The 16,653-nt window shown below is 44.3% G+C and overlaps 1 protein-coding gene across 1 annotated transcript; it reads left to right on the forward strand.

Moving 5' to 3' along the window:
- The first annotated feature begins 217 nt into the window (after nt 1–217).
- ankrd50l (ankyrin repeat domain 50-like) lies at nt 218–15,267 on the forward strand. Its single transcript, XM_076081953.1, has 4 exons — nt 218–449; nt 544–1,359; nt 8,579–8,790; nt 9,564–15,267. Exons 2-4 carry the CDS (start codon nt 941–943, stop codon nt 13,112–13,114), a joined length of 4,182 nt encoding a protein of 1,393 aa, XP_075938068.1. The 5' UTR covers nt 218–449; nt 544–940; the 3' UTR covers nt 13,115–15,267.
- The last annotated feature ends 1,386 nt before the right edge of the window (nt 15,268–16,653 follow it).

The following is a 16,653-nucleotide window of genomic DNA, read 5'->3' on the forward strand; positions in this document are numbered from 1 at the left end:
TTTTTGGCAATGCTGCGTTGGCTTCATTCTGCAGCACTGGCAGCTGCCACTTGGTGTAGTGTTGCCCTGTGACTGAACCTTGACCCCAGGTAACCCCTCCCACCTGTCAACTGTTGAATCGCTCATGGCCACATGAGTCCCCCTCTCTCTCTCTCTCTCTCTCTCTCTCTCTGTGCTCTGCTCTGCTCTGCTCTGCTCTCCTGTGCATGTTCTGACATGCCGAGGGAGGAGTCAAATAAACCCCAAACAGGAAAAACCGGAGAGCGTGAGAGACGGATAGAAAGAGAGATGGAGAGAGGGCGGTGTGAGGGTTGTAAAAGAGCTGAGGGCATGAGAAAGTAAAAGTGAATTTCATGCTAAGGCTGCAGTTTTGGATCGATGAAACTGAGAGGAGGGAAGACTGTAGCTGTCATTAGAAGACGGAGGACGACTCAGTCATCAGGGGAGGGGTGAGATACAGTGTCATTATTTCTGTGAAAAACATGCTGTCAGTTCCTCTCTTGACTCATTCCTTTTCCCTCTTTCTGATTTCTCACTGAATAGCTCCACGAACTCCAGGAGAGGCACGCCGAACGCTGGCAGCCACGGATCCTCCTCTTCGCTTTGGCGCTTCGAACCGTGCAACAAAAAGATCCTGACAAATCCAAATCAAGACACCGAAGAGGTGATCCATTAGCTGACTCAACCTTTCCCTGACTCCTCTTCTTGTCAGAATTATGCCTTAGGGCCTGCAGGGGGAAGGACAGCCACTGATAATGATCGCCTGATGCAACACTTTCAGGAACCGTCAGTGTGAGGAAATACCCAGAGCTGTCACAAAACCAGAGGTGTCACCAGCTGCAGATCTACCTAAAAGTTGGGAGTACGATTACTGGAGGAGCATGGGACGGGGAGTAAAGAGCACTGAGTTGTCCCCTGGAAGTCAGACGCCCGGGAACAAATGAGTAGCGGCGGATTTTCCAGCTTGCTCCAGGGCCGGCGTTTCTACTGCCGGGAATGGGCACTGGACAAGCTGCGACGCTGCCTGGACACCCGCTCCGTGCCGGGGCAGCCGCCAGGGCTGCTGGTGATGGGGGGCCCTGGCGCCGGGAAGACCGCCCTGTGCACCGAGGTGGTGTGGCCCACCTCGAAGGCAGGGCTGGCGGTCGGGCTGGCACCACGCTGCCTGGCCTTCCACTTCTGCCAGCGGGAGGACCAGCGGAGTACTTCGCTGTGGAGGTTTGTCCTGGGCCTGGTGGAGCAGCTGAGGGCCTCACCTCTCCTCTCTCCTGGGTACGAAGAGACCCTCAACAGCCCGTCTGTATCCTCCTGTCTGGAGCCTGTCGCCTGTCAAAGAGACCCCGACGACACCTTCAAGAGGTTTGAATCTTTTTTTTTTCTTCCGTAAAGAATGTTCAAAGTTTTTGATATTACAGTCACATGTTTGTTCTGAAGAGGGTTAATCTTTATCGTAATAGGTTTGAGGGAAATTTCAAGGTTGCCAAATGAGAGGGAGAGGAAAGTTTAAGGAAAGTGTAACAAGCCTGAAACCCATCCAGGCGCTCTGCATGTGTGTGCTTGTTCAAGAGCGTGGCTCAGCGCAGCACGGTGCACGTGTGGTATCACATTCTGTAAATGGTGATAGTTGGATGAAGGCAGGAGCAGCTGAACAAAGTTACATCTGACATGAGTCAGCGGGCAAACAAGTGGTTTTATTGGTGAAAACAACAAGGTGAAAACCTGCGCCGCAAGTTCCTTTTTTTGTTTGGTGAATTGACAGTTTCAACATTCGTTTGTGGTGACCCAAAACATCCAACGTCGGTAGTCATTTTAGACGCCATAACCCTGATCATGAGAATGTGTAATTTGTTTTGTTTTCAACCTGACATGCTATGTTTTGAGATCATTATGATCTTAATGCCACACAACACCGATAATGTGAATTTGATTTGTAGCTTATTGCTTCAGTTCCAACTAGGGCAGGATGGTTAAATCAATACAGCATATGTACATACAAAATCAATCCAATTAATTCTTAATACAGTTAAACACTTGTTATTGAATAGCGTGTGTACAACAACACTTTGCCTGGCATAGCTAAATTGTACAAGATCATTTTGTAAAATGATAACATATAATTGAGCCTTTGCAAAGTCCCGGCCCCCACTGCTACTCCATCAAGGTGTCAGAACCACCGTGGAGCCCACACTGTCACTAACTTCCCTCTCTGAAGAACTATTCTCTGAAGGGTCTACAACATGCGTTTGAAGGATGCATCCAGGATGTCAAACTGATTCAGCAACAAAAAACGGTTCAAAAGATAAAGATAGAAGTTAAAGCCTACAGATCACAGTGTAAAAGTCACCTGGCTGTCACCTGGCGTTTCAGACAAAAAACAGAATTCCTGTAAAGCCAAGAATGTCATAAGCTAAGGATGTAATAAGGTACTCTCCTGATGTTAGCTCCACAAGTCTTTACGAAGAAGCGTAATGTTTTGTAATGTAAAGTTGACAAACAGTGATTTTGAATTATCAGCACTCATTGCAATATTAGCAACACTGTAATACAACATGCTTATACATATAAAAAAGCTCCGCCCTCACTCATAAAAGAGTCATTCAGGCTCAAACACAGTGGCAGCTCATGTTGTGGGAAAAAGATCCATGAAAGCTTTACAGCTGCGTCCAAACAGAGGTGTTTTCAGCAGGTCAACAGTCTAACAGGTTTAGACAGTCAACAGACAAAAAACAGTTTGAAAGCCTGTAAATGTAAAACCCATTTGGCCATCACAAGAGAGGCCATGACAGTCACAGGAAAATTGACGGCAGCAGCTATTCTTCTTCTTCTTATATTTATTTCTCCTCTCATAATGCGGCCCATTCACAGCGCACACAATGGGCCTCCACTGTGAATGAATGCTACTGTTATTTACGACACAACTTCCCTTTCAGCGAGGGGGTAGAAGAAGAATAAGAGAAAAAAAAAAAAGAACAAAGAGGTGAAAAATGCCTCCAGTACCCCAGTGACCGTCTCAGCGGCAGTTAGCGAGGTCACCCTCCTCTCTTGGACTTCTTTTTTTTTCACTCTCTCCCGGCGTGTTTACTCTGCAATCAGTCTGAGCCTTTTTACACTCCTCCTGTGTTTGCCTACCTCTGGTGTGAAGTACCGAGCTGGATTCCTCACTCCCCTCAGAATGGCTCACAGCCAGACGCTGTTTGTGTTTGGAGCGCTCGTGAGAGAAAGTGGCTGCGGGCGAAACCTTGCCACGTGAGAACAGCCGTTGACAAACTGTTGAAACATGGGCTTGAATGGGCAGTGGGAGGACGTACATGGGACGCAGGTTTTGCCTTGAACCGGCTGAGCGATGGGTGTTGTCAGCTTTTGGTGAATTTAACTCAAAGTTGTGTCATTATTTGACAGTTAGGGTTGGTTTCACACCTGTGGCTCACTTGACCTGCGAATAAAAAATGTCATGTTGCTATTTCGTCTGGTCCATGGTTCATGTTCACACTGTCGTATTAGAAACGTACCAAGAGGACAGTGGGGGAAGAAGGTCTTAGACACTTTACCTATAATTAAAGTAGAAATACCATGGTCTGAGTCTACATTGTAAAAGTAAAAGCCCTGAATTAAAAAGTGGGCTTACGTTAAAGTACAGATGCGTACAGAAGCAAAATGTACTTAAAGTATTAAAATCAAAATGACTCGTAGTGCAGGATGGCTCCTTTTGCAGTGTTATTATAGAATATTATATTTGATTCTGTTGTTGTCACTTATGAATACACAAGAGCATGTTAATGTTGTAGTACATCAGTGTGGAGCCAATTTTAGATACTTTGTATACTACTGGGTAGACTAGTAGTATAGTATAGTACATATCATATATATCACATCTCATGTTTTTGTGTTATGTTAAATGTAACTAGTATAGGTGTCAAAGAAATATAGTGAAGTAAAACGTACATTTCCCTCTGAATTGTAGTATAAGTATAAAGTAGCATAGAATGGACATACTTAAAGCTTGGGTAAGTAACAGTGGAGAAAACAGGAAGAATACACCACATTTAAAAATGTATTTAACCGGAGAAAAAAACACCGCAGTGTTGCCAACTTGTTTCCAATGAAAGTAGATACTAACTTCAAAAAAATCATCATAATGAACTTAAACAACAAACATGGCTATTATCAGTACCCACCGTTGTCAAGCTAGCAACTTGAGGAAGACTTTGGCGATGCACAATGAGTTCATTTCCAGACTGTGCACAGCGAGGCAGGCAGGTCGGGCTTCTTACAGTTCTGCGACGGTTTTTTTATTGTTTTTTTTGCTAGACAATTTGATTCATTGATTACAAATAAAACAAAATGTCCCATAAATAAATGTATAAATGTACTTGGTTACATTCCACCACTGCCACAGGAGGAAACACATCATATGAATCATACGGACTGACAGGTGACTCATTCATTGGACATGAATCTCTGCTTCAGTGGGCCTCACCGCTCTCAGTGTCACAGAGAGCTCTCTGATTACGAGCGCTATTCGTGGAGGCTGCTACCGGACTGCATAGGACATAAATAACTATGAACAGGTAGCAACGTGATGAAAAGGGATTTTGTGTTGTGATGTTATTGAGGGAATAGTTGCCGTGCGGTTTCTACTTTTCGCTCACTTTTAATGAGGAGCTGCCGAAATAACACAAAGTAGGACACAAGCATAATGCACTGCTTTCTAAACTGCTTTTCTGTGTCTGACAAATCTTCACACTTGCATGCTGACATGCATATACTGTATACATGTTGGCATGGTTACTAAATGCTCATACACACGTATACTCATTTATTATATGGTTTGCTTGACTGCAACATCTATTATCATATTATCCTGTGTTTGCCACACTTTGCTTTTAAACCACAAACTGTTGTAGTTATGTTTTAATTCTGAGCTAGTGATATTTTCTTTTAGCCTTTTTTATACAGTATTTGTAGTCTTGCCTATCTTGCCCAGGGCACTATTGAAAAATTGTCTTTTGTCTGAATGAGGCTCGCCTGGTCAAGTAGAGTTTAAATAAAAATGCAATAAGAACACATGCACATCAGTTAACAGTGTAGTGTTGCTGCAAAAGGAGTTTTACAGCCAGTTGGGTCATCCCTGACCGTGATCGTTGCTCCTGAACTCAGCTCAGTAACGCAACACAATGTTGTTGTATTATACTGTGCGTTTCATTACAAGTAAACTCAACATGTTTCGTATTCAAATTCATGCAGCAACGGGGTACATGCAGAAGAAAAGGCAACGATAACGAGAAGGAATGCACGGAAAAAAACACCACACGACTGAATAACCGAAAAAACCCACAAACATAAACTACAGACACGCAACAACAGTGTAGTATAATAACGAATCATAAGCGTTCGAAAAATAGTGGTCATCAGGCAGGTTGTTCCAGGACGAAGACACTCTCCAGGTCTGAATCTTACTCTAGGTTCAGTTAGAAAACCACCACCTGAAAACCTGGCTTGTTTGTGACATGCTAACCTTTACAAGCTGAATTAAAGCTCAGGGTCAAAGGTCACCCACCGTCCTGTGTCCAGGACTATGTGGGCAGAATGGAGCAGAAAGCTTCAACCAGCAATAAAGGATCATTAACGTTTCCTCCTCCGCAGACCTGAACATGCGCCCGGTGAGGGAGTGTCGCTGTAATCGGATGACTAATGCAAACAGAGGTATGATAAGCTTGTTGTAACCCAGATGTAGCCGTCACCCAAGGGCAGGGCTTAAATCCGCTTTTAATTGCAACATATGCCCCATGATAAAAGTCAAGGCTACCGTGGAAGGCAATGAGGTGTTAAGGTAATGAGATGACTCAGTGGCCATTCGCTACAACAAATCCTCAGACTTTACTTGGAGTAAAAAGGACTGCAGTGTAGATGAGCCGGAACATTCTGGACCAACAGAAGGTGTATTCTACAACTATATCACATTATATCACGATTGAACCTCTCTGACTAAAGACATTCTCTTTGTGTGATTACTATTCACCTAGATTTTTGTACTTCTCAAAAAGAATTTGACAAACAATAATTAAAATTCATCATATAAAGCCAAATCAAGCAGAAAGTTCTACAAGCTTCTCAAATTTGCAGAATTTTTTATATGATTGGGTCTTAAAACTGTTGGTTGCACAAAATATGCAATTTGATGATGTCACCTTGGGAACTGGGAACTTGTGATGGGCATTTCTTTTAGCTATTTTTAAGCATTTTTAGTTAGTTTTTTTTTTAAAAGCAATTGGTGGTGTAGTCTCGCATTTTTATAGTAGATGCGGGCCACCTTGTCTGAAAGACTGACTCAACAAACATCACGCAATTGAAATGTTATTCATTAATTTATATAACATTGTCCTTCAGGAGAAAATTTGAAATCCTATTCCACACAGCAAACACCATATTATTTGAGTCTCATTACTGTTTAGGCTACTTTCTTCTACCTTATTTATCATGAAGGGAGATGTGTCAGGAAGTGGGTGACTTACCACCTCTGCTGAATAATAAACCCTGAACTAATGTACATGTTGACACCAGTACGCGATGCTAGTTAAAATGTCCATTATGTAAGGACAGGTTAATAGAGGAGGTAATAGTTACTTTTTATATTTCAGAATCAGAACAATGTGCATGTAGTAATGCACAATTTCACGGCTGTAGCTCAAACACGGCCGATTTGTTGCCAAAGTCTTATCATTACGGATGATTCATTTCTGTGATGTTGAAATTTCACTCCCCACTCCTTTGCATATGTTCATCCCGAGACTGATACTTTGATGTTGACCTCAACATGTTTGGCGAATGACCCTGCTTTAAGTAACTCAACTTCACAGGCTTCTGTGTGATTCAATCGCCAAGCTTTCTGGATTTACCAAATCGCCTGAAATGCTGAAACGTTTGAATGATCTTTTTCCTGGTGCTTTTACAAGATTGGAAACACTGCTGGATTTGCTTTTATTAGGCACCAGAAACAAACAAAATTGCCAACGTCTGTTGATCCTGTTCATGCTTAAAAAAATCTAAGTTTCTTTTTAGGTTTTTACCTTAAATTTGGGGTTTAAAGAAAACCTGTTTGGTGACTAAAGATGACTGGACCTTCTGGCCTAAAATATAGACATTAACAATAATGACAGCACACACAAACGTGAACCCTGTGTTTGCTGCAGGATTATTGGGTTTAGCCTCTGTGTGACCCATTCACACCAGACTGCTGTCACAGGTTAATCACTGTTTGTCACCTTTAAAAGGACAGGTTATGGACAGTTTAGACAGGGGGACTGTATGTGCAGCTCTGTACAGATTTCTGCTAAACGGAACACTGAATAAAACCAGACCTGGTAAAAATGTATTATTCAATGTGTTTTCTGACATTTTTACAATGGAGATTCAGTATTTTGCTGTAAGTACAGTGTTATGTATTAGTTTTTAGTTCATGAAACATTTTCAATAAAGTTATAAAACACACGAAAAATTACAAACTTATTTTCTTTTTGGTCTGTCTAAAAAGTACTCTAAAGCAACAATTTAAAATTCAAAGTTTTATGGTCAATATTCTAAAAGTAGTCACAACCCCTGCCCCCTGTCCCAGTTTAAACACAGGTCTGGTGCTGCTTGGCTTTGTTTGGATGGGGTAGACATGGGTTCCTATAATAGCTAGTATTACCATACAGTTACCAGAGCATCATCATAGGTGTAAGAAAACAGTAGTTTGTCTTTGGCTCAGGCATGTTTTCCCTGCAGCCACAGTAATCATCTGGAAGCAACAACTTCGTTCTCAAGAGTCCCCCCTTCCCTAATACAACTTGCACTTCATTATGTAGTGTTCATGCTCCAACAGCTCTGTACAGTAATCTTGATGACTGCAGGATTTGATTCTCACATAAATGAGTCGTTAGTTTGAACTACCAAGGACTAAACTAGGGTTTTTACAGAAGTGTGCGTAAAAATAAATTAAATCAAAGCTCAGGCATGTTACATTGAGGGGTTTTAAGTGTCTGGAAATTACAATCGGTTGAAGTACTTCAAAAGGTAGCACTTAAAAGGAAGTACTTCAAAAGGTAGTACTTCAAAAGGTATGGTAGGATTGTGTGTGTGTGTGTGTGCGTGTGTGTGTGTGTGTGTGTGTGTGTGTGTGTGTGTGTGTGTGTGTGTGTGTGTGTGTGTGAGTGTGTGTGAGAGCGTGCCCAGGGTGGAGCGGGACATTTCAGAGGTTCCATGTACCTGAGTCACCATCAGATCACAGCAGGGTGCGGGTGCTAACTGTGCTCTTCAAAGGACAGTTGCGCTGGGATTTATGTTTTTTTGCCAAGTTCTGAATTTCTTAAATGTTTTACATCATATTCCAGAGTTTAATCACAGTAGAAGATAATATATTTGCGATTCTAGTTCCCTAGTCACAGCTGTATTTCAATGTTAAAGGTCTGAGATGTCGTTTGAGGGAAACGTCGTCTTGACAGTACACATCAACCTGCTGTGTTTGTCTGTGATTGTAATTACTCTGCAGACATTTAATCTCTTCCCTTGTGTGTCTTGGCTCTTTCTCATATGTCCTTAGAGCAGTGTTGGGACCCCTGTTAGACCTTCCTCCTCCTGCCCAGACTCTGATGGTGCTGGTGGACTCCCTGGACGTAGGGTATGGGGCAGGCGAAGGGAGTGGAACGTCCATTACGCAGCTCCTGGCCACCAATCAACACCTGCTGCCCGGCTGGCTGCTCCTGGTCTGCTCCGTCCGCCGCCACAACAAGGCTGTGTGCAAGATGTTCTCAGGTATGAAGAGAGAGTAACTCATCTTAATGGGATTTGCACTTTAAGATATTATGTTGTTAATGATAATTATATCATTATAATAATAATAATGTGGGGCCTGACAGAAACATGGACTACCTCATGCATGTGTGTGGTGGACATTGGGCAGCAATGATTGGACATTGAAATCGCTGACTGTTATATATTTGTCTCAACACTGATTATGTCGGGGCTTTTTTATGACAATTGATTACATACAGTAAACAAACAATTATTTTCGGAATTTCTACAATGGCCAAATAGTTTTTGAGATGAAAATCAAAATCTAAATATTTTTTACTTATTATTTCTTGTGATTTTAACATCCACATTAACCATGCATCGAATATATAAATACAAATACAAAAGTTATACAGTATTGGCCTTTTGTGTAGCTATAGCTATTGAGACCTTTGACTGTAACTCTTGTTAAAAGCTGGTACTAGGTTGAGTGCTCCGGTTATAAGCTCCAGCTTTATTTTACGAACATATTATAAATGAAGTGAGGTGTTGTTTTGTAGCTGCTGAACAGTATACACATATCTCCTCTTCTCTGGTCAAAATGTTCTTTAACTAAGGTGTTCTCTACCTAGACACTTCAAACTCACTTCGAAAATAGAAAAGCAGAGAGAGAAAATACCACTTGATAGTTGTCAATACCTGTGCCAGAGAAGAACCAAAATAACATATCACTGGGATCAAGTATATGTATAGACTATATTGGGTTTAAAAAACCTGCTCTTTCTGTGTTTTAGGTTTTCGTAGGATCTCTCTAGACGATCTGCGCAAACCTCCGCCAGTCCGTGACGTGCAGCAGTATATCCTTTGTCGGCTGGATGAAGACGCAACACTTCGCCGTCAGCTCACTCCTGACACGGCTGACATGCTGAATCTGCTGCACATTAAGAGCGGCGGATGCTTTCTCTTCCTCGAGTGCGTGCTGGATGGTGTGGGAGGTGCACTGGTGGGTCTCAGGGAGATCCGTGACATTCCCGGTACTCTGAATGGCCTTTACCTGTGGTTGTGCCAGAAACTTTTCCCCCGGGGGCTCTTTGTCTTTGTCAGGCCTCTCCTCAATGCCCTCTTGGCTGCCGCAAGGCCCCTCACGCCTCAGCAGCTTTTCACGGCAACATGGACACATGACACCTCGCTCAACCCCCAGGACTTCCAGAACAAACTCCAAACCCTCACACCTCTCCTGATCGATGGCCCTGAGGGAACCAAACTACTTTTTCATGCCAGCTTTACTGAGTGGCTGACGGATGTTAAGTATTGCACACAGAAGTACCTGTGTAGCAGAACAGAGGGTCACAGTATGCTTGCCATGGCTCTGACTTTGCAGGGACCCCACCTGGACATTGCGGACACTTGCCAGCTAGCCACACATTTAGTTTTATCAGGTCACCATAAAGATAACCCCTCATTATTGGCACTGTGGATGCTGTGGGCAGGTGTGCCTGCTCTTACGACTAGTGGCAGTATTGCACTAACCCCATCCATAAGCCAGCCTCCTGTTTTAGTCAGTCAGGAAGCCCTTCAGCTGTTAATGAGTTGTGGGCTCGTCTCTGCAGCCTGTCTTTCAGATTCACACCCAAGTGTTGGAGTGCATTGTACAGGTGAAGAGGGGAGTAGTTTAAAACAGGCTTTTGAAAGGGACGTGTCTGTAAAGAAGCTTCTAGGCTGTGGGGTCTCTGTAAACCAGCCTGGTTCTACAGATGGACAGATCTTGCTTGCCATTGCGGCCCACGAGGGTTCTGCAAATGTAGCCAAACTTCTCCTGGCCCGTGGATTGGATCCACTGGTCAGTGATCAACAGGGTCAAACGCCACTCACTTTGGCTTCCAGGCAGGGGCATGTCAAAGTGTTGTCTGTGCTCCTGGATTGGACCAATAGCCAGGGGCCAGAAACTGCTGTGCGGATGATGGAGCATGTCGACAACGAAGGCTGGACAGCACTGCGCTCTGCAGCTTGGGGAGGACACAGCAAGGCTGTCCGGCTTCTGCTGGATGCAGGAGCAGATGTGGATGGATGTGACGCTGAGGGCCGTACTGCTCTCAGAGCTGCTGCATGGGGGGGGCATGAGGAAATTGTCCTGACCCTGCTGGACTATGGGGCACAGGTTGACAAAGCTGACAGCATGGGCCGCACGCCGATTATCGCTGCTGCGTATATGGGACATCATGAAGCTGTGGAGATATTGCTGGACCACAAAGCAGAAGTTAACTTAGCTGATGGAGATGGGCGCACTGCTCTGTCAGTCTCTGCCCTCTGTGTTCCTACAGCAGCTGGGGTCAAAGGTTATGGTGAGGTAGCAAGTCTGTTACTGGAGCGTGGAGCAGATCCAGGACACAGAGACCATGATGGAATGACACCATTGCTTCTTGCAGCCTACGAGGGCCATTACGACATAGTTGAACTTCTGTTAGACGCTGGTGCTGATGTAGATGAGACTGCTGGCCCTAATGGCAATGTCTCAGCAGCAGCGGCTGTCACTCCCCTGCTGGCAGCTGCAGCAATGGGCCACATGAGGACTGTGTCACGGCTGCTTTTCTGGGGAGCAGCCGTGGACGCCATTGATTGTGAAGGCAGAACGGCACTCTGCCTGGCAGCAGCAAGGGGCAGTATTGAGGTTGTCCGCGCCCTGCTGTACCGAGGCCTGGACGAGAACCACAAGGACGACCTTGGCTGGACTCCATTACACGCTGCTGCCTGTGAAGGCCATCGAGGTGTGTGCGCTGCTTTGACGGAGCAAGGCAGCATGGCACGTGTCGGAGAGATGGACATTGAAGGACGCACCCCTCTTATACTGGCTGCCCAGGAAGGTCACTGGAGCACCGTCAGGCTGTTGTTGGACAGACGTTCTCCCATTGATTACAGGGCGTACGATGGACATTCTGCCTTGAGTGCCGCCCTACTGGAGGGCCATGTTGAGGTTGCCGAGCTGCTTATGAGGCGAGGGGCTGATACTGATGTTCGGGATGCAGAGGGAAGGCCTCTGCTCTACCTCCTGGTGTTGGAGGAATACCTTGAAAAGGCTAATCTCCTCATAGAGAAAGGAGGGGTGCCCCTGGAGTCCCGAGACTCTGAGGGCCGTACAGCACTTCATGTGGCTTCCTGGCAGGGGTGTATTAAGATGGTAGACCTACTGCTAAAGCATGGGGCAAACCCCAATGCGCAGGACACAGAGGGGAGACCCCCAATCCATTCAGTGGCTTGGACAGGACATGCTGAAGTAGGACATCGTCTCCTTGAAACCAGTGGTGTCATTATAGACCTTGCGTGTCAGCAGCGGGCAACAGCTCTCAGCATTGCCGCCCAGGAGGGACATGCAAACATTGTTGCAATGCTTCTGGAAAGAGGTGCAAATCCCAATCACATGGATAAATATGGGCGTAGTCCAGTCAAAGTGGCTGGGAAACACGGGCACTTCAGCATTGTCAGACTCTTGGAGAGCTACGGAGCCAAGCCATACGTAGGCCAGTTGCCTAACTCTAGCAATGTCTCCCCTTCAAAACCCAACAAGATCCTCTGCTCAGGCATCTTCGAGAGTAGTGGAGGTGAAGTGACAGCCTCCTCCTCTTCAGTATCTTCTCCCGGCTCCACTGCCGAACGATTCCACTCCATGCAGAGCTCCCAAACCTCATCTACCTGCCACTCGCTGGCTACGGTGCAGACAGTGCCAGCTGACAGCCTCAGCTTTATTCAGCAAATCCAACAGCACTCACTGCCCCGCAGTCGTAGTCGTCCCTCCACCCTCCCCCCACCAGGGAGCTCGGGCATGGGCAGCCTCCATGGAAGCAGTCAGAGGCATCCCAAATTCAGCCCTCCTACCACTGTTTGCACAGTCGCTGCCATGGTGCACAACTGCGCACTGCCTCAGAAAGGCTTGTCATCTGGACTTGAATATCATGACAAAATCAACAAACAAAACTCAAACTTAATTAAAGCAGACAGGACTACTAATGCTGGTGGAAAATGGAACTCAGTCATGGCTTCCCTTGGGATAATGCCAGGGCAAGATAGCCCTGCAGTAGGTGCTAAAAACAGAGAAAGTCCTCCTCTGGGCTACCCATATAGACTACAAAGCCCAATTCAAGGGGAGGCTTGGGATTCTCTACCCCAGAAGAACATTTTGTCACCTGCTTGCTACAGTTTTAGCCCAGTCCCACCTTGTAGTGCCTTGCCGGAGGATGTTATGGTCGGTATGACAACCACAGACCCAAAACTCAATCTGAAACAGGCCATCAAACTGCAGTTTGAAGGGCCCACCAGTGCAGCATTATACAAGAGAGAGACACCCCTGTGACTAGTATTCCAGTACGTGAAGTTGGCTATTGCTCCACATTCTTTACAAACCTTTTATTTTGTTGGAGTATGTGGGTTAATGCTGAAACAAACAGTTCATTCTCAGTAAATTAAGTAATTTAAATAAGTAATTTATCAAGCAGACTGACAAATATTCTCTGGTTGCAGCATTTCAAATGTGAGGATTTGCAGCTTTTTTTTGTTTTATATAATTTTACATCAACATATTAGGGTTTAGTCATAATAATTTTGAAAAATAATGATTGATAATGCCGCAGTGTGGGTATTTACAGGTTATGTTGTGGTACCAAAACAAAATAGTCTCTGGTGGTGCAGACATTTTAATGACAACATCTTTGTTTTAGATGGAGTTGGACATTTTTGCAGTTAAAAGACAAGGCAGTTTTCACTGTGTACAATGACTTTCTGGGTTCAGAGGAGAGAGGAAGTGATCCCTCTCTCCACCCCCTTCAGAAAATCAGAGGAAGAAGGAACTGAATGACATCAAAGCTTACATTCCGGCTTTTCCGTTGCCTGTTGTGTGTGGAGCAAGGCTCTCAGAGTACATCCACACTACTCCGTTTCTATTTGGATACTGAGTTTTCAAATAGAAACGACCTCCGTCCACACGGGTGTTTCAGCATCCTTTTCGAATTGATCTGCATCCACATGGCAACCTTCGAAAACGGATATCACGTGACCAATAACTAGGCATGCGCGTGATGGTGTAAACAGGAAGTAGATTGGTTGCTTAGTTAAAAAAAATACAACAGAGTAATATAGTAGTCTTTAATAATGAAAGGTTGTGTTTGATACTTAAGATCTTCCTCTAAAATATTCCTCTATAAACTCAAACAGACAAAGTTTTAGAAGTTTTATTTTTCAGACTTAGTTACAGCGCTGCGGGTCTTTCTCTATCTCTCTCTCTCTCACACATATCAAATTTACTTTAAAATCAACACTTACACGTAAACGTTTACTAGATTATGGGTCCATAAATGTGGTCAACACACGTCTCTCACTCGTTTTCTCGTTGTTGTCTGTTCTCACACGTAGCTCTGCTGGTGGCTTAGCTATCTGTCCTACTGGATAGCATTTACTGCCAACCGTGGCTTCAGACGGCCGCTCCGTAGGGCTGATAACGCCGCTGGTCACGCCGCTCGCTAACAGCTGCTTCCTCCACAGAAATGCAGACTTTAACTGAACAACAGCTGCTGGTAAATACAACAAGGTCAGCAACGCCTGCAATCAGTTGTCCATGTTAAATTAACCTGGTAGTCGATCGGTAATCAATGTTGTTGTTTGTGAGCTTCCGGGTAAGGGTCACGTGATAGGCATGTGACGAATCAGGGAAGGATACGTCATGACTGCTAAGAACCAATCAAGTAGCGTACGCGGGTGTGGGCGTCATCGTTTCTGAATGTATCCGCTTTCGGCCGTCCACACAAAACGCAACCCCGGAGTTTCAAACTCCTCCGACCTCGGGAGCGTTTTCAAACTCCTCCGTTTACGATGCTCTAAAACGCTGGTGTAGTGTGGACGGTCAGTGTAAACGTAGCAAAACATATGCGTTTCCAAACAAAAACGGAGTAATGTGGACATGGCCTCAGACAAGATCCTGCTTATTCATTTAAAGTGTAAAGCATATCTATGTTCATTTTCAAAGTACAACTTCTTTTACAGTTTGGGTTATGTTTTAATTATTTGTTTTGCCAGTAGAAGACCCCTTTTTTAAGCAGTAAACAACTTTGTTTGAGAGCTTTAGGCTTGTGCCTTGATCTTTATTGAAGCCTTTGATATTTACTATAAACTGGCGTACACCTCCCATCGGTCCATTGCTGACAACCATAAACAGTTTGCAGAAACACCAACCTACCGAAGCCTGACCCAGTGTGGGGTTTATGATACAAACCATAAAAGACAGCCAAGTGTACTCAACCAACTTGGCTCGCTCGCAGTGTGTGTGCGTCTGTGAACAGGCAGGAAGGAAAGTGAAAATTGGACCATAAACACTGGGGGTGGTTTGTGGGAGGTTTGTTAATTCCAAACTTGTACATTCTCACAGAACAATTTCTAGTTCTTCATCATTTTTGCATTGAATTGATATTTAATTGCATTCATTCATTAAAGTGGCGAACAGTGCCATAAAACCTGTCTAACTCTTCCATGTCTGCTTATTTGTGAATATTTCATGCACTACTGAATGTCACAGAAAGCTTCTGATGTAGTAGCAACATGCAGAGATGAAAGTCTGGCAGCGGGCTGTCGGTGGCCATCTGGGAGTATAAAACCAAGCGCTTCTAGACAGTTTTGAAACTTGAGAAAGGAGGGCTCTGCAGACCGAGTTTTTGCGATATGTCGTATCTGTGAAACTCTTTTGGTATTTGGACCTTGAGAGCCACATTTCAGAACTGCCTCTCTCATGTGTGCTTTCATAAAAAAGCACAGGTGTGCTCTTTTTGCTGTCAATGTAAGCTCTATTGTCGACATTTACCTTGACGAAGGTCTAAAGGCTTTATTAAATGATACTTGCGTTGGACCTAAGTTTATTTTAGGGACAATGCACACCAATCAACAGTTGAACTGTAAGTGAACAGAGCTTTTGCCTTCTGGCACCCATTGTGTCGTGTGTGCATTGACCTTCACGAAACAAGAGTTTTGAAGCCAACACTTTTTTTTTCTGACCAATTTATTCATCTCCCTTCAGTGAATTAGAATACCTCATCATTTCAGTCCCCCAACATGTCATTCTGACCAGGAGTTGACATTTCTATATCCAGAACTGCTGTAGATACCCATTTAGTCCAGAATATGGATAGAAACCCCACGGAAACATTAATTGTTTCAGGAAGACTGACAAAAGAACTGCTCCGTGAGAAAGCTACATATAATGGAACAAAGGCTAACCCAGATGTGCGGTGGGACTTTGGCTCTGAAGCACACAGTCACTGACATATGTTTAGGAGGTAGAATGTTTCTGTTTAATATACTGTATTCCTAACCATGTCTGTGAAGACTGACAGCCATACATCAGGGATTTCATAAGGCTCTTTTTATACTTTTTGCTTCCATTCCAAACAGCATTTTTAAAAGGTCAGTTTTCAGTGGTGGAAAATGTCAGCTTGCTGTGGCAGGAAGGCCAACTTGGAGAAAAAGAAGCACTTTGAAATCACACACATTAGTGAAGACACAGTACAATCTGAATCCAGCAGAGTGTACCGAGTGTACTTTATTTTAGTTCCTTAGTCAGCCCCGTCACCAAGGTGACTGGCAAAAAGAGACGGCAGTGTGTGCTTGCTATATGTTTGGATGCGTAGGCTAGCCACAACTTGTGCTGACAGCTGTGTTACTGCTCTAATAAGGACAAGCTGGAAAGGCAGGCAGTAGCTTTCAACCACTCTGCCTCTCTTTAATCGTATGCTCTTTAATAGAAACATCACCCTACACAGAACAAAAGCAAAATTGCGTTTTGGAAATGGGTCTGCTTAACACACACTTTACACAATAACTGGAGAATACAGCAAAAGTTGTATTTGCTTG

Source organism: Anarhichas minor, unplaced genomic scaffold (assembly GCF_050575085.1).
Source record: "Anarhichas minor isolate MPS153535 unplaced genomic scaffold, ASM5057508v1 ptg000087l, whole genome shotgun sequence".
Taxonomy (NCBI): Eukaryota; Metazoa; Chordata; class Actinopteri; order Perciformes; family Anarhichadidae; genus Anarhichas; species Anarhichas minor.